We start from the raw sequence: 24,412 nt of genomic DNA, 5'->3' as shown, positions 1-24,412 counted from the left end.
GTGTCAGAAAATTCTGATCACCTTTAGCTTGTCCCAGGGATGTCAGATCTAATGAGAATGGTGAAGGTAAACATATTCTCTTATTTGATGGTGGTGGGGGGGTAGGGAGGTACCTGTCCTTTAGGCAGAGGGGTAGAGGGGGTTGGGGGGCTCCCCATGACATATGCCTAAATCCTCGGAGGTCATTTGTAGCTTCACATGGATTATATTTCAGGATGAAATTAAACTATAACAAGTAATTAGAATCAAGTATTGAAGCGTGTCACTGATGCAGCTGAAACGATTACATTAAGAGCATCGTGCCGTGTCATTGATATGACCTGAATAAGAATTATATTTTGCCTGTGAATGGAAGAGGTGATGCAAAGCATTTCCTTCAATCAAGTCTTAATTGGAAATATTAGGAATGCTTTTGATATTAGAACGTTTAGTTTCTCTCTCTCTCTCTCTCTCTCTCTCTCTCTCTCTCTCTCTCTCTCTCTCTCTCTCTCTCTCTCTCTCTCTCAGACTTCTTTACGAAGTACTGTATATTTTAGACTTAAATGAAAGAAGGATAATATGTATATTGAAGTTATATAGTCAAATGAATATAAAGATAATATATATATACATATATAGGGTCCATTTATTGTATATAAGTTTAAAGAGTTCTATGGTATATCTTGAGAAATACTTTAAAGCCATAATAATTATTTGTTTCTGTGCACTTGAACAAATGGTCATTTTGGCTGAATCCTTAATGGAACAATTAGTTTCTTAGTCGTCTCTCTCATTATTGTTACTGCTTTCTGATGAGCTAAAATTTGTGACCCCATCATTTACTGTCAAATTACATCATTAGAGTGGCATTACACTTAACATCCATGCTGTAATTTTTTAAGTGATTGTAACAAAGGAAATAAAGGAGTGGCAATGATTGACTTCATTTTTCAGCAAACAAAAGTGCTCCTGAAAAATATTAGTGAAGAGTGAAAGGTTTTTTATGCTAGGTTCTTTGATCTTAAATGTGTCGTTCGCATTCTTTGTGTGCCCTTCTGAAAAAGCAATTAGTTTGTTTAATATTAGTAGTTCACTAATGGCTCTGATCAGCCTTATAAATTGATTGGACACCACTGAAGGACCTTTCTTAATTACTGGTGAATGATGGTATTGTAAATGTCTTTTGAGTTATTAGTGTTTTTCGCAAGGTCTGGATGGAAACACCTCATTAAAGCTTGTTTGACTGCTTGAAATGATGGAGTCACATGAATAAAATATGAGCACAGCAAAAATAATTGCCTTAGAGAGTCTGAAGACACATAAAGGTCTTTGCTCGTTCATGTCCAGCACCCAGTGCCCAGACAACCTCTTTCATTCCTTTTGCTGTTAGGCTGTAGAATGCCTTTTTTACCAGCACTATTGGTGCTAATGATCCAAAGTTTAAATAGAGACTGTAATACTGCTTGAAAGTACCAGGCATCCCTGATAAATGTTCTCTCATATTGATTAAGAATTAGAAAGCATCCCATGCTATATCAAGTTCAGATCTTCTGGGAACAGATCTTAGGTACTTCTTGCAAACAGCTGTACAGTGCGTAGCAGTGCTAGTTACACAGTCTATCCAGCACTTTGCTCATAGACTGTGTACATAATTTACAACAACATTGCACATACCTCTATCTAAATTCTGGCTTTATCTATGCCCTCCTTTTTTGTACATAACAGATATAAACTGGCAAGATAACCAGGGTCGTACGCCATTGCACACTGCTGTGGAGAAAGAGTCAATAGATGCCATTGATACACTTATTCATTGGTAAGTTGTACATAAAGCCTTTTTTTATTTTGCTTTTCCTTTAGACATATTGAATCAACGATGTGCATAGGAAGTCTTTGTTGATATTTAAATTATTGTAGATTAGTGGTATTTTTACTCATTTGGTTTTTTTTCCAGCAACTGTGACACAAAGATTGTTGACAGTGACGGGTTCACAGCATTCCACAGAGCTGTCCTTTTGAACAAGGTATTTTAAATTTGCTTGGTCGCTTGTCTGTTATTTATTTGGTAATATGATGAATCACCCAATTCTGAAAACAAGAACTGTGAAAAATGCTTCCTTCATCAGATATATGTCATAAAAGTTACCAAGTTTTTTGGGGAGTGGGAGAAAAATTTTTCATCCTAAGTTAGGCGTATGTTTATTACAACGTGCATTTATGTAATGATTAAATTAAAAAAGTTGGGGTTGAGAGTGAAATGAAAATACGTTCTGTACTGTATTGGATATTGAGCATAATTTTTTTTTTTTATAAATCAATTTACTTTTCCGTAAAGTTTATTTTTCATGCCTCTTTAAAACAGTTACGATCCCTGGAGACGATACAGCAACACCTGGATAAAGTCGATTTACAACAGGGTGACGCCCAGGGACGCACTGCGCTCCATCTAGCAGCAAAGTTTGATTACGTAGATGTCGCCAAACTTTTGGTATGTATACGAAAGGTCTAGATTCCGTCATCAGTAATTTATTACAGTATGGTAAACAGGCAACATAAAAGCTATTGTTGAGCTTTTTGCATTTGCAGTTTTTGACATCTGTAACTTTTAAAGCCTGAGAGTTATCCCATTGAAAACAGATTTTATGTAAAATTTTTGTGATTTACACCAATTGAAATTATTTGTTTCTGATAACTTGACAGTTAGGAACTTGAAAATAGAAATGTTTCTAACAGCTTAGGAGTTGCCCCCAAAACAAACCTTCAGTGTAAACAGCATATGTACCATTAAAAATAATGTTTCTCCCAGCAGACTGAGAAGTATACCATTGAAACAGTTGTTTTCTCACCAACTGAAGATCTTTGCTAACAAACATGGAAATAAAATTATTCTATTATCACTTCACCGGCATACCATTTAAAATGAAATTGCTTTCATTCAAGTATAGCAGCTTGACAGCTGTCATTGAAAACATAATCATGGTTCATCAACAGCTTGGAACTGTCTCTAAAAATAGAAATATTTCTCCTCAACAGCTTGAGAGCTATGCCATTGAACATATATGTCCAAATATTCCTTGCATGAATGGTTATTCCCCCATCCACATTGCTGCACGAAATGCATCTATAGGTGTTCTGGAGGCTATTTTGAAATGGGGGGAAGCCAGAGGCTGCCTCAAGGAAAGGATGATCTGTCTGCCCGATCTGGAAGGAAATGAGCCTCTTCATTTGGCTGTTCATGGTGGAGAGATAAAGGTATCACCCGAATTTACCTCACGTTTGGTTTCTTTTTCTGCCACATTTTCATCTTTCATAATTATGGACAGTGACTTTACTAAATGTTGTGAGGTTTGGCAACATTCTAGAGATTTTTTGTGTATATTCTAAATTATGATTGCAAACTTTAGGGAACTTTTTACTCTAAATATGTTTCCACAGAAGAGTAGAATGTTTTTTAGCCACAGATTAGTCTGCGGTAATTGAATTATGAGGTGAGTTTTTTTATATATCTAGGAATTGCAGTGGTAAAGATTATAATGTTTTCCATATTGCAGGCCATTGAACTGTGTTTGAAGATGGGGGCCATCATTTCAAAGCAACAGGATGATAAATCAACACCTGTTCATCTTGCTTGTTCTCAAGGTTCACTTGACATTGTCAGGCTTATGTTTAATCTTCAGCCTGCTGAAGTAAGACTTCAGTTTGTTTAATATATTTACTTTTTGTTTTTATCTAATGGTTGGATATATTACATAGTGAACATTGCTTTATACGAATGGCATGCAAAGCAATTATTTTAAGACCAGTTATACCTTAATGTCTTCCAGTTACATATAATATATTCTAAGCAATTATATTATTCATGCATGATGCATACTGTGATTGCTGTCTGTTTATTCATTATCTTTTTCTCTCTTTGCCAATTTTCTTGCTCAAAGAAATCAAAAGTTTTGGAGATACTTGATGCTCAAGGTATGTCTCCACTCCATTGCGCAGCCATGTTTGACCACCCAGAATTGGTCAGTTTTTTGATTGATGAGGTAATGCTGCTCTTTTTTTCTTGCTTCTGAAGTTTGTGAAGACTTTGATACAAATATAGAAAGTTTTGATGAATGTATGCCATAACTTATGTAATTTTTACAGAAAATTTAATTTTGCTCTGATATTGGGATTCTCATTAATATTTTCCCAAAATTGTGGAAATCTTATTTTTGATCAAATATGGTACTGTATTGGCATTTTGTAGGGTGCATTGGTAGATCAAGTAGACCAAGACCACAGGACAGCCTTGTTATTAGCATCTTCACGAAGTGGATGGAGAACCGTGGATGTTCTTTTAGCACATGGAGCAGATCCAACTATCAGAGACGTGAACTTCAAGAACTTACTTCACGTTGTCATTATGAGTGGAGGCTCTTTGAATGATGTCCTCTCATTGAAACAGGCCAGGAATGTTGACTGGGTAAGGAGCTTTAAATAATTTTTAGCTAAGAGATTGGTCACAGTGAGTGGGTCGGAAAATTAGAAAGAAGTTCGTGGTATGAAGTTCAGAAGATTTGCTCTTTTTTTCAGTGGATGCCTCGACTAAGGGCTATGCTTGATGAGCAAGATTCATTGGGATGGTCACCTTTGCATTATGCCTCTCGTGGTGGTCAGATTACATCCCTTGCTTCTCTTCTAAGTCTTGGTGCCTGCGTTAGGACAAAGGACATAAGGAACGAGAGCCCACTGCACTTTGCCGCTAAGTAACAATACAATACAATTATTGTTCAAGATACTACTTACTTATTTGACAATAGGTTTTAATAAATTATGTAAACCTAAAGTTTTATCTTTTTAATATTATTTTTATAGTACACAGACTAAACAGATTTTTGTGCTCAATACTGCTTACAGTGTTCTTTTTGTGGCAAACTGTAGACAATAATAAAGGTATTTTACAGTGTTCCTTTGGCCCCATGTGCAATGCTTTCTCCATATACTTTTCATCCATTCCCCTGTGTCTCTTCTTATTTGCCTGTCGTCTTCTGCAATTTCACTTCGTTCCATTTTCAATGCACCTTTTAGAAAAAATCCTTCTAGCAAACCCTTTGAGAATCTTTTCATTGTAACTCTGTAGTCTTATTAAACTGCATTTTAATAATAATTTAATAATAATAATATAATAATAATAATAATAATAATAATAATAATAATAATAATTATATAGAGGCTTACTTCCAAGAGAAAATTCTCCATTTGGATTTACAGATATGGGAGGTACAATACTGTACGACAGCTGCTTGAATCTAGTAATGGTTTCCTCATTTTAAATGAATGCAATGATGAAGGCAAGACAGCCTTACATATCGCTAGTGAAGAAGGTAAGGCTCCTTTTATGTTTATTGTAGATTGTTGAATTATGTGTTTCTCATCATTTAGAACTTTTTTTTCCTCATATTTGCATCTTGAAAATACTGTAGTTAGAGTACTTAACTTTGGTAGTGCGTAGGTAAAATGCAATGTTAAGTCTATTTTTAGTTTTAACATTCTTTAGGTAAACTGTAGTTTGTTAGTTGTGGATGTACTTTTAACCATTGTGTTTGAAGAGCAGTTCGGTATCATATAATATTTCATTTTAATTTTAGGCCACACAAGGGTTGTGCAGCTTCTCATTAGCAAAGGAGCTTTGTTGCACAAGGATCATTTTGGTCGCACTCCATTGCACTTGGCTGCCACAGGAGGCCATAGCCAGGTAATAAAAACGCTGCTGGCTGTTCATAGTCATATATTAGACCAGACGGACAAAGATGGGGTAAGATTTCTTTAGCTTATGTAATTTTTCTAAGAATTTGTCTTGTTCTGTGACTGAATTCAAGTAAGAAGCATTAAGTATCAGTACTCAAAATAGATTTGAATTGTATTCAAGTAATAATGTCTTTCTGTGAATATATGTAATCATATTATTTATAAGGAGGTAAACCTATCTGTTTTTACTGTTAAACAGCTTGATGATTGCAGTTTTTCTGTTATTTTGCATGATTATCACAAAAGGGAAAATGTGGATCATTTCTTCCTTACACAGGGAATTTTCCCATCTTTAGAAGAATAGTAAATATCTTACCAGAAAAATTAAGATAGTTGCACATAAAAATGTTATGTTTAAGAATGTTCCTTACAAAAATGAGTGACTGTAAATAGCAACAGTAACTGCAATGACCTTATGGTCGCTTGCAGTATTACTTGTTACTTCCACAAAATTATTGCTGACCATTTACATTTATTTAGTCAGCCTGAAGTTATTTTTTCTGTTTTGCATACAGAATTGATGAAAATAACTTGAATGTCTTGCTGTATGAACTTAATACATTATTTATTGGCTCTCAAGGCAAAAAGCATTATGAATCAAATTCATAAAACAAAATTGCTATAGTTTTCTACTCTTTTGACTCTAATGAAGCATCCCTCAAAGATTTGTTTATAAATGAGAGGTAAAATTTGGAGAAAATTAAAAATGAAGAAGTTAGGCAACGAGGCAAAAGTCAATGCATCTTAGCCAAAGGGGCACTTCAAAGAACCTTTTGTACCATGTACAGGATGCTATGGAAGGCACACTGTAAATTGTGCCTTCTCTGAGGACTATGTTGTTATCCATGTGTGCTTTTAAATTTTACTTTTTGTATATTTTGTCAAACCTTAGATTCTACATACATCCTGTATATAAGTTTCTACTAGTGATAGTGAATGAAATTTTTTATATACATGACATGTTAATTCCAAAGAAATGCAAACTTCATACATGTATATAAAGTATATGTTGTTCTAAGGGACCCTTGTGTTTACAAACTAAACAAAAAGGTGGGTTGTTGCCATTGGTTATCTTCAGTTGAACCTTTTGGAAGTACAGTATGTAGTTAGCTCCCATGATGATTGTTTGGTAATTTAAGTTCTTAATTAAATGTTTGCAATACTTAACTGATATTGGTAGATTAAATATTTCAGTAGGCAGTTCCCCAGAATTGTTGCTGTGATAGTATATATGGATATAGAGTGTTCCACTCTCCTTCAACAGTCGCATCATCACTCTTTTGTGCCATGAAGGCATATATTCCTTGTAAAATTTTCTAACAACATTATTGATTTTTTAATACAGTTCTTGTACCTACATGCACAGTAATTATAAGTTCCCACTTCTCAACTCTGCCATTTCTCTTTAGCTGATTGCACAGGCTACACAAGAAATGAAGCTCTTAGCTGTGAGGGACCTTAGGATCCATGAGCACATGTGTAGTACTGTTAGATAACAAACCATTTCCTTTTGAATCAGGAATAGTGTGAAGAATTCTAAATGTGGTGTAGCTGTAAGTAAGGATCATGATAGAATTTTCTTTTTGAAAAAAAAAATTTTTTTCTTGTTGTCTTCATTGGAGAGCTTTAGGTTAGGAATTGTTTTATAAGAGCTGCCAAGGTTGATGTTTAACATTCTTTAGAACTCATTGTTGCCATTCATGCATATTTTTAGGTCTTTGGGTACTGTATACAAAATTTTAAATGTTATTTTTTCACTGTGAGAGGACTTTATGCTGTTGCAGAAGACTCTGCTTTGAGGGATAGTTATGACATATGCACGAGTTAATGTTTTGAAATTGTGATTACTATAGTAGCACATTTCTTTGTGGATTATTGTAGCATGGGTCCTTATGTTGAATGAAAAGAAAAAATGTCATAAAGTAAGGTTTTTAAAAAGAAAAACTTTAGGCCCATATTTTTCCTTTGCTTCAAAAGAGTTCAAGTGAAAAACTGAAATATCCTGAGCAATTATTAGCCGCTTGTGTACTTTTTGACTTAGTATAAATTCGAGTAAAATGTTTTTCAAAAAGTTTTGAAGATTAAAACAATCAGAAAAGATAAGAGATAGACTGGATTTTTCAGTACTTCATCTTTATTTTAAATTCTCTTGAGAAGAAATATAGCATTATTTAATAATACTCAAGGATAATACTTATTCTTTTTACTTTCTCTCTACCAGAACACTCCTTTACACATGGCTGTTCGAGCAAATAAACCAGATGTGGTCACTCAGCTGATGAGTCTTAATTGTAAGTTGCTCCCTGACAACAATAACTGCTGTCCCATTGACTGCGCTATCATGTACAAGATTGCACCTTGTGCATTGGCTCTTGTTTCTCATGAAAGAGGGTAAGTTGCATGGACGTATCATGGTTTTATGAAAAATATGGAGTCTTCAAGAAATTGCCTTGTTTTGTGGAAGAGCCAGTTTCCTCACTTTATTCAACCTCAATCTTCTTTCGTGAAAAAAGAAAGAGTTTATTAATTATGAAGCATTGCATATTTTCTTTATATTTGGTATAGCAAAACTGTAACGGTCCACTTCTCATTGTTTTAATTTATGTAAGGTTACAGACTTAATGATCTTGGAAATCATAGTTTGCTGCCTTTTACACCAGTTTTCTCGCAAAAATTATAGTTTTCTTTATATTTTCTAATTTTGTTTGATTTCACATCATATATTCTATTTCTTTAGGCCAGCTGAAATTTTAGCAGTTAAGAGCAAGACCCAAGGCTGTATCAGCATGGCTTTGATCAGGACACTCCCGAAAGTGTTTGAAGCTGTACTTACCCAGGCAGTGACCAAAGCCAATGTCAAAGAACAGTCTAAGGATTACTTTGTAAGTTCAAATTAACACTTAGATTTTTCTTAATTAAAGGGTAAAAAAACTGGGCTGTATAAGAGAACCAACACTTTCAACTATAGTTTATCATCAACAAGAACATTTAACATTGTCTCATGATATGTGCTCCATTATTTAAGAACTATTACCCTGTATTTGATTTTCACTCTTCATCATGTATATTATAATTATTTTCCACATATTATCATACCCTAGTATGATAATTTCTTTGTTGCTCTTGAAATTTTTATGAAATTTCACCATTTATTCAAATGTAGTTTGCCTGATTTTAATTCAGTTTATGCAGTTTACTCAAAAATTTTAATTCAGTTTATGCAGTTTACTTAAAGGTGGTCATTACATATTGCAAGTTATTTTCTTAGGCTAATCCTAATTATGATGTAAGATTGTTCTTACCTTTGACCCATTATGTAATGAATTTCCAATAACATTCCTTATTTAAGCCACAAGGAAATGATATATTAAAGTCCCCGCTCAATGCGTTCTCTGTAGAGAACATCCCGTTTTCTGCAGTGCCTTCACATCGACCTAAGGTCGTCGATCAGAATATATATTTATCACCATAATTGTGAATTGTATATATGTTGTCTTTCTAAACAATCATGCTTTATGTACAAGTAACAAGTTATTTGTTATGTGTCAGACATTATTGATCACTGTGTTTTCTGTATGAACCTGTCCTGTTTTTGTAAGAAATTAGTTTGACGTCAGGTCACCTGTAAATCTTTGTACCAGCAGTCTCTGCGAAGTACGCAGACATCTGCATCCCGCTTTATAAGCAGCTCACCTCATCAATAAACCAGCAATACTTGTCTTCCTGCTCATTATTTCGCACTTCTCTCACAGTATACAGAGAATGCGTTGAGCGGGGACTTTGCAATATTGTTAAACCTAACATGACTTTGAGGAATGGCATGGCTATTATTTTGAAATAAGTTGTTTAGGCAGTTGAAGATGATCGAAGCACTCTCTCGGGCAGAGGCTTACAAGAATTCTCAGCGGGCAAATGCCACTCCTTTGGTATCCCTAGAGTGGGATGCATAATGACTGAGTTATTTATTCTTGTCAGGTGACTGACAGATCACTTAAAATATATTTCAGAGGCACCATCATAATGCCTGTTTTATAGAAACTGGTTACCACTAGCTCTCATTTCTTACATGTCTGAAGGCAAGTCTGAAGATGAAAGTTGGCAAATTTGTACAACAGTTCATCATAAGCAGGGCGCTGACATTCATTACAGCACTTAGAAGAAAAATCGTTTGAATATATGCAGTTACCATGGGTGAAATCTATAAACTAGATCCCCTCTCTCAGCTAAAGATGAAAAATTTTATGGAAAGAATTTCTCAATATTTCCAATATATCCATCACTATTTTCTACAGATGAATTCTTATGGCAGATGATATGTAATAAAAGCTATGGAATCAGATAGATTAATGAAGACTTAAAACTATTTAAAAAAAAAAAGACTTCTGAAAGCTCATTTTCAGTTTCAATTATTAAAATTTGAAGGTGTTGCCATATATTAAATAAGATTAATTTATTTATTAACAACAAACCTTTTGGCCATCCCAATGAGAGTTAAGATTGTTCACTCAATAGTAATTATTAAATAATAAGAGGGTTCAGTTACTATTTTCAGCAAGTCAAAGGTAGAATTGATTTTATTAGGAAATGTTCATGTTCATGTACATTGTTTTGCTGAAATGTTAAAAGTGGTTTTTATTTGTAACAATATTATTTGTATAGAAAATCAGAAAGACTTTAGACCATTACTTGAGCTGAGTTTTATCATTTTGTTAAATTTATTCCATAATTTACCTTCTTAATTTACCTTTTGCAGATAAAGTACAGTTTCTACCCACTGCAGTTAACAAATGAGCAGGCTGAGGCAGAAAAGCTACGACTCAAGGATCCCAAACTGAAGCCACCTCCTTTGTATACTTGCAATGTAAGAACTTTTCAAACATTCCACTTCCGAGTTTAAACCATGCCTTCATTATGAAGAGCTAATAATACTCGTGATGTACTTCAGAATGTACTGCAATAAGTTGATAATACAGTGGTAATGACTGATAAAATATTTGTTAATGTCTGTTGGTTCAGTTATCCTTTTAATTTAGTATAAATAATTAGTGGAAGCTGGTCTAAAGTGCAACTTTGCAGAATTCCAACACTACTGCTATAGTGCCTTAGAGTGCTTTATATTGCTGATTCAAGGTTAGTATACTGATAACTGTAGTCAGCCCACTGCTTAGCTTCACAAAATCTTTCTTCAGGAAATGGTTGAATGTGGACGCCTGGAGTTACTGATGCATCCACTGACACAGAGGTATCTGGATATGAAATGGCAGGCTTATGGGAAGGCTGTTCACATGTTCAATCTGTTTACCTATTTGGTTTACCTATCTTTAGTGACAATCATGGCTGTTGGAGTGTTAGGGAATAAGTCTCTTGGTGATTTCACAAATTTTACGACATATGAGGCCTTTCACACAGCAGAAAAGGTATTAATGCCAAGTTCCTTTTTTATGGAAATAAGTAAAATGCCATATGAACTGTATGTTAATATTGTTTTATTATGTCACTGATTTTTTTTCATTGTCTTATTATATGATAAATCATGTTAACTAATTTATTGATATCTTGTACACTCAATTTAATATATCTTTTCCAGTTTGACTGGATTCAGGTTTGTGTAAAATCACAGTTACTTTGTGTTTAGATGCTGTCGTGGATTTTTCATACTGTGATAATGAGATAAGCCATACTGTACTTGATTTTGTATAGGCCCCTGCCATTTATAAGTTACTTTAGTAATCATCTTAAATTCTACTTTACAGATGAAAGAACCACCAGGATGGGTGTCTTTCATGGCCTTTGCCATTGTGTTTTTTGCGGTGCTAAGTATGCTCAAAGAATTATTCCAAATGTACCATCATGGACTTGAAGGTGAGTCTAAGGCACTAAAGACCAGCTGCATGAGAGTTAATAATGACAATAATAACAGTGCATTAAAATACTCTAATAATTTAAGGCTATGTATTATTTCAGTACCATATGTGATAATTGTATACTGTACCATGATGAGAGTTAGGTTTTGAATCAGCTGTTTCTAATCTTTGTATTCAGTGAATAATGAGAGTTTTAACATTTTATCAGTAAGGGCTGGTAATTAGTTTTCTTTAGTTGGAATGTTTATCTTGTTTTTGTCTTTTAAAATGGGTTTATTGATTACACAGAAGCCTTTTTTGAATGTTGCTGCCCTTGCCCATTTTTTCATTCAGGATGTATTGTAATTTATTACAGAGTAATTAAGTCACATTCATGATATCCACAAATTCTGTATTTCATATCCAATCCAAAATAAAATTGTCTGTTGGCTGCCAATACTGGGCACATACCCACAGATCCTGAGGTACCCTGCAAGAAAGAACCCTAGTGTTGTTTGTCTGGAAGTTGGTAATGAGTCTTCTATTTTCCTGTACAGTTTGGCTATAATTGTTTTGTCAAAATTAACTACTGTACTTAACTCGTTGTTTCTGTATGGACATTCCCAGAGTTCACCTTCCCTTTCTTTAGTTTGTAAAGTAATTTTAGTTTTTGGCCATTTAGCAAGATCATTAATCTATCATCTGGATTAATCTCCTTTGCTTTTTTCCAAAAATTTTTGTAGCATGTACCAGACAATAGGCATCATTCTCTTTCAGCCACCGTTCACAGAGTGGTGACCAAAAGATTTTTCCTGTATGATGCATGAGTGAGGATAGCAGATGGAATCCTTTCTTATACTGGGCAGGCACCCTAGTACAGTACCTACCATTCTCCCATAGGTTCCTGCTTGCCTGAACCAATTCCACTGTGATTTGCTGATCTCCAAATTGAGTGACTTCATTGTAGGCTAATTTTATGTAATGAGTTTTGTGCAAGAAAGTTGATTCTCTTTTAAAAATTTAATTTGTTCTTTTTGCCAATTGTTCTTTTATACTCCTGCTGTCAAGAATTACTGCTGTCAAGAATTACTGATTTGATAAAGAAAAGTTTTTAGCTCTGAACACGGTAAATAAACAATTAGGAGCTCTACCAACTATATTACAGTTCTTTCACAACAGAGGTGGTTTCTCTCCTTGGGGTGATACAACCAGACCTTCAGATTATAGTAGCTTAACAGCCTGCTTGGAAGTCTCCAGATTTTCATAGGAGTCACACTTCTTAAGTCCTTTCTCAGTTGCTTTCATGTGTTCTCATAAGACATCCACAAAAGAGTCAATATTTGACATCCACGAAAGAGTCAGTATTTTCCCGTCACTATAGATCAAGCACAAAATGAGGTCAGATTACCATAAGTGCTAAGGATTAATATCCAAGGCCTTTATGGTTTTTTCTCCTTGGCCTTTGAAGCTAAAAAAATAGCATGCTCTGTGACTCCCATATATTAAGTTGTTATTGATCTATGATTTTCATAGTTACAGTAAAATAAATTAAGGAGGTTTTTAAGTTAGTGTTTGTGACTTCTCTCCTCTGATATTCATGCAAATCATATAACTTACGTTATATAATAATCCAACCTTACCAAAGTTACGTTCCTATTTTAGATGGATGCAAGTATTAATGACCTAACAGTAATAAATCTAATCTCATATTCTTGAATTCCGCAGTACCTAATGGCAGCCATCAATTTTGTGCAATGGACAACGTACTTAACATCAGTCTGCATGGTGACTCCAATACTCATGAATCGTGAGTGGAGTACTGACCAATTTAATTCTGCAGCTTTAGCAGTGTTTACAGCTTGGTTTAGTCTTCTATTTTACTTCCAAAGGTAATATTTGTCACTTCATTGATAGGTTAAGTTCTGAATCCTTATTCATTTGTGTAAGAAGAGATACTGAAAACTAATTTTTTAATTGTTTTAGTATGTGATCACATATTGATTTTATCAGTTACTTTACATAAAAAGTTATGATTTATTCTTTGGAATTTTGTGATCAGTATAATATAAACAATTGTAAGTGGTATATTTTTCTTGTGAAGGTTTGACCATATTGGAATCTACATAGTCATGTTCCTCGAAATTCTGAACACTTTGCTAAAGGTGCTCTTCGTGTTCTCTGTCCTTATTGTGGCATTTGGTCTGGCTTTCTACATCCTCATGTCTCATGTAAGTTAGAGGCCTCATTCTTTACTTCATATAAGTCATAGGCATCCTTTCAGTACTGTCATAAATATAAGTTTTTTATTGGGTACCAGATTAGCTAATGTACCACAGACTGAGAGTTGTTTGCTTTATTTATTAATTTTCAAGTCCAGTACAGTTATTTTGACATTCCATGCCTTTTGTGATGTCTGTTATTGCAGTAGGTCATTATCAGCCATATTTTCATTTTGTTTAGATTTTAACTTGTGTGTTTCTTGATAATACGTGCATGTTCGTAACAGAATGCATTTACAGTACTCACAGTAGGGTATATGATAGTCCATCTACACTAGTTTGGTCAATGTGTGTTAATACAAAAGACAAACCGTGGCGTAAATTAGCCCATCACTTCAATTTCAGTTCCTGTAAGGGGGTTAATGCCATCAGTGCATCTCACATGCTACACTGTAAGCATCACTGAAGGGTGTTTGCAATGTCCTTTCAGCCGCTAGCTGCACCCACATTTTAGTCATTTACTTTACCTCCATTCCTGCTTCCTTTCTTCAGTCTTGCTGTCTTTAACCATTATTTCTTAGGGTGGCTATGGAGTTTTCTCTGTTCCACCTTCAGATCCTTGTACTTAATCTCTTTTTTTCCCTGGATATCTTTTATCTTACTGTCCAACTCCCTCTGTTCACATTCTAAAATGCACTGAATGGCTAGAAATGCCCCATTGCTGGCCTTGACTGCCTAAATTTCATAAAATCAAACTTTGGTTTCAAGTGGGTGGCCTATATATACTCAAAAAACAGATATTTAGTAAGTTGCTCCTCATCAAGTTTTTCTGTGAAAACTTGAGGGTTTTGGTTGTGAGTTTTAATTAGAATATCTTGTAATTTGATCTCTGTGGCAGTAAAAATTTTTTCTAAATTCCTTTTTCTAATGGAAGTATCAATCTATGTAAGTTAGTCATTGTTTTGTAGTTATGAAACAGATTGTGTTTTTCATATTCTTTCATTATCATTATAAAAAATATTTTGCTGGAAATTCAATTTATGTGCTTTTGTTATCCTTCTTTAGTACTGTTACAAGAAAAATCAGCAGAAAAGATAGCTTATATTTACTTAATCATAGATTTCATGCTATTATAATTGTAGATTATTTGAAGTTGAATATGCATGGCATTGTTAGAACTTAATTTTGCATTTATTACAGGGAGGTCATTTGTCATTCTCCAATTTACCAATGTCAATGTTACACACTTTCTCCATGATGTTGGGAGAAATAGATTTCCTCAACATCTTTGTGTATCCATTTTATGAAGTAAGTCCTCGTGGAGATTTTCTTCGTTACCCAGGGACGACATTTGGTAAGTTAAATGCATAGTCTATATACAGTATATTGTAATCTCATGTTTATGTGGTTTTACTATATCCATGCTACACCCTCAGTTATACTGTTTCCATTACCAAAAGAATACTATACTGTGCTAATGACACAAAACTGAGTACAAAGTGAATATGCAGTCTTCTGCTCAGCCAAGCAAGCTCACTCAATACTGTTCATATGCCAGTGTACTTAACACAAAGTGCAAGAGAGGGAGTAATGTATAGTATGAATTCAATTTAATATTTTTAGCAATTGCCATAACATATTTTATTTAGAATTATTTCATTTTCTAGGTATATATAGAACCCAAAAGTCATAAAAGTACTGTAGTCATAAAAGTACAGTACAGTAGTACTGTACTTCTAAGATTCGGTTATACCTACATTTGGTATGAATGAGAGAAAAGTGCAATAATTGTTACAGCTGTAGTATACTGTATTGTATATACAGTTATAATTACATACTTTGCCATAAGTTTACAATCTGTATAATACAGTAGTTTAGGGGCACTATATACTGTATGTACACACTACAAATGCAAAACATTCATTTTCATTGTTGCTTTATATACACACACACACATACTGATGTTCAGTTGTTCTAGATGAGTATGCAGGAACATTTCAGTTAATATGTACAGTCCTGTAACATACAGTATAACATAGCATGGAGGATTCTTGAAGTTACAGTAATGAACAGTATGCTATGTATTGCTGATGCTTAATTCTTTGCTTATTGGACATGTTAACCTAATGGTGTATGCACACTGTAGATAGGCTTTGCTTTTGCAAATGCTACGTATTCATTTTCACATAAACAGCTGTTGGCAATGCTACATCACCAATCCTGTATAAAGTATCATACTGTTATGTTTATTTAAATATATATTTTTGTACTGTACACTGGTAATGGTAGGAAAAATATCACAGTCAACAAAACTATAGAATTTTATTAATTATCCATTACAGTAGTTACCATAATCTTCATTCAAATACCAAATGTCACTTGCATGGAATTATTGATGTCTTTCATTTTACTTAACTTGTACAAACTTGCAGAAATATGTTTTCTCTAAGGTTACATTCTGGTTTTTCAGGCCTCCTTGTAATCTTTATGATCCTAATGCCTATCTTGCTGATGAACTTACTCATTGGTTTGGCTGTGGGGGATATTGAGAGTGTCAAAAAGAATGCCCAGTTGAAGAGGATTGCTATGCAGGTCAGTAATGTATCACTTTGACAGAGTTGTGTATGGAAGTATTTCAGTGAGAATTGTTGAATGCAATTTTTGTTTTTTTTTTTTAAGTCAGTAATATCATGGTACTTGGCTACCACTTTTGTACAAGAACTTGATGGAAGAATTTATTTTGTTGCTGTGAAATTTTGCCCAAAATTTTTTACTTGTGCCAAAAATAAAAAATTAGTTTTGTTTTATTAAATGATTATCAGTAAGAGTTCCACTGGAGATAATGCAAGCATTTCATTTTTCAATGATGGATAATTAACAGGAATGAAAGTGTCTTTCAGCTCTTATAAACCATTTTATTTCATGCACATCCCACTGTCTTTGGGATGCCTTACTTTTTGCTTTTTATTCATTTAGAATAGGCTGATCACAGTGTTTATGATCGTAATTGGGAGACTTAAGAAGTTAGCTTGAGGAGCATTGTTACTAAATTATAATTACATCCAGTTAAGTTTTGGGTTGCTGCTGCAAGGGAGATAAATAGCCTTAAGATGGTGTGAATTTAGTTATCTGTTTTCATGATTAATACTTTTTGTTTGAGATTTTACTTGGATGTGGTTAGACTTTATAAATGGTAAGTACTCTTTTGTCCTGTGCACTTTGTCAGAATTCTCTTCTGGTCTTATGGCCTTTTCTTTTGTTTTCTGAGCCTTCTTACTGGTCTTTATCTTACTGCTTCTATATCTGTTACTTCTGACAACTGCTCTTTGCCACTCTTATTACATTCCATATCATATAAACCTTTAATGTCAGTCTTAATTTCCAGCCCCTAGACTCCATATGTCTGCAACTTCATTTGTAATATGGCCTTCCCAATTTATCTTAGCTGTGAATTTCAGCATTTATAGTCATGTTTTATACATCCACAATTTTTTTCTTTTTACCAATCTAATACTCTTAATTACCAGCAGTACAGTGATCTCTTCATTTTTTTCTTCTCTTTTATACTAGTCTTAATGCCCTTTCTATACCAACTTCAGAGCCCAGCATCTAAGCAATTTAGGTAATGGATATTCACCTCCTTGAAGGTTTTACTACCCACTTTCCTATACATTTTATGGTTCAGATTTGCCTTATTCTATTTACCTTTTGAAATCTTAGGCATCTCCTTTGACACTATTGTTTACAGTCACCCACACCCTTCCCCTCATCATCTAGAGAGCCACATTCCTGACTGAACTTTTTTCTTTAGTTCCTTCGTGGTCATAAGTTGATTTTTACCTACATCAGCTTTTGTCCCTCTCATCCATTTCATCCAACATCTTTTAACACAGGGTCACCTTAATTTAGCAGCCTCAAAAGTTCTGTTTCTCTACTCTTTTGTACAGGACTCGATGCTGAATTGTTATTGAATTATAATTAAATTTCTAGTTACTGGGTGTTGACGATATTAACATTTTTATGACGAGACATTAACAATGCCTGCCTTTTATTCTTAAATAATTTTTTTTCAGGTTGAATTACACTCCGACTTGGAAAGTAAACTTCCAGAGGTGATAATTAAACGTGTTAACAAGAGTGAACTTATAATTTACCCAAATCACTCAAAGTGCCAAAAAATGGTCAATCGTATCCTTGGTGCTCTGCTGTATTCGTCCCCTGTGGATGAGAAAGGTACGGTACATGAAAATAGTCTATTTTTTTCTTGCAGATAGTTTTTCTTTACGTTTGCTTCCTTTGTGACATTTAGTAAAATAGCAAGATTAAAATGTAATAAATCTTCACAGTGATTTCACCTTGCACTTGCACAGTATGCATTACAAGTTTTATGTTAACCATTCTTTTTATTGGGTTGAGATTAAAATATTATTAATCATGTGACTACCACTGTGTCCATGTATATTTTATTATCATAGACAATATTGATTTTCATTGTTTGAAATTTATCCAAGCCATTCATTCACACATTTATTTCAAGTACAAGATCTTAACATATGCTGGTTAGGTAATACCTTATCCTTCAGCCGTTTCTTAAAATTCTTGTTTTTTTCCATGAATTTTAACCTTGATACAAGTAATATCTTCTATATTATTAAGTTAAAATAACATATACTCTAAACCTTTAAATACTGTCTTTACTGACTCCACCCAATACAGTACTATTAAAATACTGTATATGTAGTTAGTCGATTTATATCCATCAAGTGCTTCATAGCTTCTCAGGCAACTTAAATATGATAGTAACTCCTCTTGAATCCATCTGGGGGAAGTGGCTCCGGTTGGTACAACTGCGTCTGTCTCAAGCCAACACCAATTATTGGTACATGAAGATTGAAGTACTGTATGTAGTTAGTATTTGATTTTATAATTATTATAATTTTACTGTTCCTTTTCATATTTTCCTCTATTCAGAAGTTGAGACTCTTGAAATGCACAAGGATGATTACCTTTGGGAAGAGTTGGAATGTCAGCAGCAGCGCCTCCATGGCATTTCAAAAGAGCTCGATAAACAGACTCAACTGCTTCAGCTGATTATGCAGGTATGTATTTAGACCCCAGGAATACCTTCCCATTTGATGAAGTTCGTCATTTTAATTCATTTATTTTTCCATAGTTATGATCTGAAGAATGTCAGATCATTGTAATTGTTACTCTTTCATTTACTTAAAATTTAGGGAGCTTTTGATGATGACATTTACATAGACTAGCTGATATTATTTCACAAAAGTTCTTTGCCACTTTGGTAATGATGAGACTTGATTTGCAGTTACAGTCTTTGTTTTAAGACAGTTACAGGAGTTAAGAATGTTTGCATGTGTGGTTTTACCAAGAAAAAATAAATGTTCTGCATATTGCATAAATAATTACCACAGGAGAGTAGTTAAGTTTCTGATTTTTCCTCAAAAATCCATTAATTAGTTTCTGTTGTTCAGATTCACACATACACTTTATCTAGCTGTCCTTCCTCACATATACTGTACAGTAATACAATATTACAAAAGTAACAACTTAATTGCATATTTGTAGATTTTGCTCTCAAAACTTTAAATTGGTATTGTAGTGTATGAAGAGCCAATCCCAGGTTTGAAATGTCAGTTGTGTGTATTTGATTTGTACCGTAATCTCTTGGGTTTAATGATTTCCTCGTGTTCTTTCTGAAGCTCAGCTACTGTGGGTAATACCAAAATTATGCCTTTCTTGTCAATCTCATTCCATTAGTTTTTAATCTGAAACTAAGATAGTGTAGTTTTGGCTCAAAAACACTCCTTTAGGTAATTAGGATTTTTTGTTCATCGTAGTTTTAAAAAATGAATGATTATTGATTTTATGGGTCTAGACTCTTCCCTAATTGTATATATACTAGAATGGCTAATAGAAGAAATCTTCTGATTTAACGCAGGTTCACTTTTAACTACAACATGTATGTAACATCTATTCATCCAGGTAAAGGAATTGTGGAAACTTTCCTTAATAATTATATGGTTTCTTGATTACTTTATCAGCATATCGTACAACTTCAGCAGGTATTTTTCCAGAAGTAATGTGGATCCAACAAGATGGGCAGAGTGAACTTGGGTTTTTAAGGCAGAGTGAATTCAGTTTTAGCTAATTTTAACCTGTTCAGAAATGTACATAGTCCCTTCCTTATGTTTATGCTACTGTACATAGAAAATACATGATTCTAGCAGCTATAGAATATTTGGTAAGGAACAACTCATTTGGTCTCATTATTGTCTACTACAGAAGATGGAGATTCAAAGTGAGGCAGAGTATGATGAAGGAGTTTGTATAGAAGATCTCAGCAAGGCACCTCTTGCTCCTAAGAAGTTCTGTACAACAGCAGCTTCAAGATCATGGCATACAAAGATAGATGGTTAATCAAGAAAAATCAATGTCCTTTCACAGTGCTGCACTACCATAGTGAGTTTGTTAATTGCATTTTTTTATTCCTTACGGTAAAATTTTGCAAGTCAACCAGAATTTGCACATTTGAAATTCCATATAGAAACCACAATACAGTAGAAGTACGATACATTAGCTGATAATAGGAACATGTTACCCAAAGCACTTATGAGTATTCAGGTTTGTGTTACAAACTATTATTACAGTGTAGTGTAAAGTATTTTATTAGTCTTTACAGTAATATTTTAGAATGCATGTTAAGAATCTTTCCAGTTGTACACATATACTGTACCTTAGTGAACTAGCTTTAAATGATTTCACCTAATGATGATGATACTTGGTGAGCAGTTAATATATTTTCTATTTTTAAGAAGAGGTTAAGCTGTGTGGCTAATTAGAAAAGCTTTAATTTTACATTTTGCACAAAACAAATGTTTCAGTAATTTACTTGGTTGCACAGTACAACTGTACAGATAAACTCAATTAACTCAACTAGTTACTCAACAAACAGTTATCTCATCAAATATCATTTGGGAAACAAAACATGAAAATTAAACAGTAATTTTTGCTTAGAAAGTACAAACATCTTATTATTGTGCATGTAGGTTGTGGTGAAGTTAAATGTTGTTATCCATGAAGATCTGTTACATTTTTTCCTAATTGAGCTTTGAAGTTTCTGCAAACTCAAGCTATATAATGAGTGGAATTTGTTGGGCTGGGAGAAGGACACTCACAATAAGTGGTTTATACTTAGGGGGAAAATTATTGCACCTTTTTTTTTTTTTTTTTTTTGCATGTGAGTTGCAATAGAGACTGTGGACAGCTAATCAGTAAATACTTATAGTTTGATAAAGTCCAGTAACTGATGGAGATTTTTTTTTTTTTTTTTCTTGAGGTGCCACTTATGTAACCATTATTCTTCCCTGCTTTTCATGCTAATTTTATATTTCCTGTACCTTCATTTTAGTAAAACAATTTTATACTTTATAATTACACTGATTTGATTGGTAGTGAAAGAAAATATTAACTATGCCATTCTGCCTTTGTACATATATTTTAACTTGGTTTTGCAAAAATTAACTGTTGATTCTAAAAGTTTTTTCTTAATTTCAGGTGTTGTAAAATTTTGAAATAGAATTCAAGAAACAGTTTTGGTGCTGATTGAGTTTGGAGTGCTCACTTACAAAGCCTTGAGAGAAATTCAGATTTGCAAAAAGATTTTGTAATTACTGTATTCATCTTCAGAAAACTGCAGGGACATTCACATGAGCTGCACAGACACCAGAGAAATCTTTTTGTAACGAATAAAAACCATATACAGTAGGTAATTCTTCAATTCTATAAGGGAATTTTTCTTTTAACTTCTACAGTTAAACAAAAAATGTATTGGTAGAACTGACTCATAGATAATATCTCTTAACTGCTCAGTCCAGACACTTTATTTTGTGTACAGTAATTCGAGCATGATAGCAATTAGAAGAAAAGTTACTGGATATACAGTTAGGTCTGTACAGGAAGGGTTAAAGACCCACAGTCATATTTAAACCTTATCTACTCATTATCGTCCATTTGTTGCCTGGTGGTAATTTCTAGATGCAGTACTGAAAAATACCCAGTGTCTTGATGACATCATGTAGTCATTATATCAAACCCTTGTAGACTACTACATGGCTCTGTGTTGAAATTCTTAATAATTTTATTCTGTAAAAGCTTCACATGTACTACTGACATGCTTTTTATTTTTGTTTTCAGTCTCTTTGTTTAGTTTTAGCATTTGTTCATTGTTCCTGAACGCTAAAAATGTATTATAAATGTGCTCTAAATTGTAGGTAACTGGTGTAATAGGCTACTGACAAGAAAGTTTACAAATGGAGGTACCAGCTATTGTTACTGTAGTGTACCTGGTAGGGGGAGTACTTCATATGGTTTGCTTTAAATAGGCTACTATAGTTAAAACTAAAGATGATTCTATGCAGTGGAATTTGTGTTTCCAGTTGCATCATTTGTGTTTCATGGCTAATCTTATGGATGTTTTCTGCATTTTCATCAATGTCCCAGAAGATGAGGAAAGAGATGCTGTAAGCTTATGTTTTTTTGAAAAGTATCCCTTACTCCAGAGTTTAGGGAAACAAATGAATAGTAATTAGTACTTCATCCAGTTATTCAACCATGTTGTAGCCCCAGAATGCTTAGTTTTTACCTTGTTGGCCACCAGTGTCCTGTGATATGATTGTTCCAAGAAACCGTGTAGCTCTCCAACCTTTTTGGCAGATGCCAAAGCCAGGAGGAAGGCCATTTTGAGAGCAAGATTTCTGTCCAATGAATGAGAAAACAGTTCATACAGAGCTCCTCTGGGGCTTTCCAAGACTACAGTTGCATCACTCTCAGGCAGTCTAACCTCTAAAGGGGGGGGGACAGTTATTCAAAACTCAACGTAAGATTTCTGATGATGTTAACAAGTCTATGCCCCTCAGCTGGAGAATTTGGGCAATGGGTGCCCCTTAACCTTGAACAGTTGATAATACAGGCCTCAGTCATGACAGATAGACCAGAAAGTCTTTTACATACTGAATGAGCAAAAAAATCCATTGTACAGTACCTGGGAGTAGCAGACAGGTGTACTCACACTGAAGAGAGACAGACGAATGACTGGCAGTAATGGGTGGTGCTGGGGTTCTCAGATGTGCGGCCATCAGAGGTAGCGTTTATCTTCATTATTCAATTTGTCTCTTGGAGTAATGACCACATAGGCAGACTCAAGGAAATTGATGGGATTTGTATAAAAAAAAAAAAAAAACTAGGTTTTGGCAATAAAAAAGTACTGTACATGTTGGAACATGACAAACAGATGCTCATAAAGTATGAATTTCTGTGACATTTGAACAATGGGATAAAATTTTTCTGTAATGTTTTGAGCTAGCATCTTGAAGAAAATAAGGTAATCATTGCTGAATGGCAAGGATGTAAAATATTAACCTTCCAAGTCAACTCAAATCAAATGTAAAACCTTCCATGTTAACTCAAACCAAAGTCGTTTCACGAATGCCTTTTAAGGACGATAAGTTGAGCATGTACCTCTCCAAGACAGGAATATGGAATATTATTTGCATACAAATACAGTCCCTTAATTATCTAAAGAACATTTATGTTTCTACATATATACAAACCCTTATTTTGTATCTTATTTTCACCTCCCAACTTCAGATGAAGCTTCCACCTCCCAAAGTCAGATGAAGCTTATGTGCAAAAGAATAACCCCTCAGTGGAGTAGCTTTCATGCAAATACAGGCAGTCCCCAATTACCGACAGCATTGGTTAATGGCGTTTCGGTGTTATGGCACTTGGCTAGTGACATCATTAACCAGATTTTCAGCGGCGGGAAGTGGTTTATCGGCGTCGGTACGCTGTTTATCGGTGGCGATAACCAGTTAAAGGCGCTGTTAATCGGTTTATCCGGGCTATTATTGGTGATTTTTGGCTAGCGGTGATCAGCCAGGAACAGGACCCCTCCCCCTGCTGTTAACTGGAGATTGCCTACCCCAGTACCCCACATAATTATTTCATTGTGGATCATGTGTCTCACTACTTACTAGCTGATTAAGGCACATGTAAAAATGAGATTTTTTAGTCTACTGAAGCTTAAAATTATTTTTAAAATCTCAGATATTCATGCTATTTGACAATAAAGTGAAAAACACTTAATGTTTTATGTATGTGCAGTTTTGTATATGTTTGTTTCGCCAAGCTCCTGCTTATCATTTCAGAGTATCCAATAGTCGTATGCTGTGTAGTTTGTCTTTATCTGGGAAAATAAATGTACTGTTAACATAAGTTATGTGTTTTCCCTCTACCTACAGTTCTTCTTGCTCATGTAAGTCAGACTGCCTCATTAAAACAGCAAAGCCTAATTGTAAAACTGGAATTTAGTATAAATAAGCTTTACAGGATAATCTTCAGTAAGGAAATCTAACATGGAACTGTCGCTAAAGATTAAAATGGAGACAGAAACCTAAAATTTAATACGACTGATCAGAACTGTAGCAACATAACAGAGTAATGAGAATAAATAAGCCACTGGAGACATATGGGGAGGCTGGAAAACAATATTTTTCTCACATTCTGATA

The 24,412-nt window shown here is 34.1% G+C and overlaps 1 protein-coding gene across 1 annotated transcript in view; it reads left to right on the top strand.

The window, feature by feature from the left end:
* TrpA1 (Transient receptor potential cation channel A1) overlaps positions 1–23,084 on the top strand; it is a 68,316-nt gene extending 45,232 nt beyond the window's left edge. Inside the window, exons 5-27 of the mRNA XM_067090528.1 lie at positions 1,705–1,795; positions 1,934–2,003; positions 2,342–2,467; positions 3,013–3,231; positions 3,531–3,665; positions 3,915–4,016; positions 4,223–4,438; positions 4,549–4,721; positions 5,227–5,339; positions 5,604–5,770; positions 7,985–8,154; positions 8,501–8,645; positions 10,517–10,624; positions 10,953–11,180; positions 11,517–11,636; positions 13,332–13,495; positions 13,708–13,834; positions 15,026–15,179; positions 16,296–16,417; positions 17,899–18,058; positions 18,797–18,924; positions 20,129–20,305; positions 21,401–23,084. Coding sequence (XP_066946629.1) covers positions 1,705–1,795; positions 1,934–2,003; positions 2,342–2,467; positions 3,013–3,231; positions 3,531–3,665; positions 3,915–4,016; positions 4,223–4,438; positions 4,549–4,721; positions 5,227–5,339; positions 5,604–5,770; positions 7,985–8,154; positions 8,501–8,645; positions 10,517–10,624; positions 10,953–11,180; positions 11,517–11,636; positions 13,332–13,495; positions 13,708–13,834; positions 15,026–15,179; positions 16,296–16,417; positions 17,899–18,058; positions 18,797–18,924; positions 20,129–20,263 — 3,173 coding nt within the window. The 3' untranslated portion in view covers positions 20,264–20,305; positions 21,401–23,084. The remainder of the gene's footprint in view (positions 1–1,704; positions 1,796–1,933; positions 2,004–2,341; positions 2,468–3,012; positions 3,232–3,530; positions 3,666–3,914; positions 4,017–4,222; positions 4,439–4,548; positions 4,722–5,226; positions 5,340–5,603; positions 5,771–7,984; positions 8,155–8,500; positions 8,646–10,516; positions 10,625–10,952; positions 11,181–11,516; positions 11,637–13,331; positions 13,496–13,707; positions 13,835–15,025; positions 15,180–16,295; positions 16,418–17,898; positions 18,059–18,796; positions 18,925–20,128; positions 20,306–21,400) is intronic.
* The last annotated feature ends 1,328 nt before the right edge of the window (positions 23,085–24,412 follow it).

This window comes from Macrobrachium rosenbergii, chromosome 47, assembly GCF_040412425.1.
Source record: "Macrobrachium rosenbergii isolate ZJJX-2024 chromosome 47, ASM4041242v1, whole genome shotgun sequence".
Lineage (NCBI taxonomy): Eukaryota > Metazoa > Arthropoda > Malacostraca > Decapoda > Palaemonidae > Macrobrachium > Macrobrachium rosenbergii.
The sequence above is the reverse complement of the archived record's forward strand: the minus strand, read 5'-3'. Positions and strand labels throughout refer to the sequence as shown.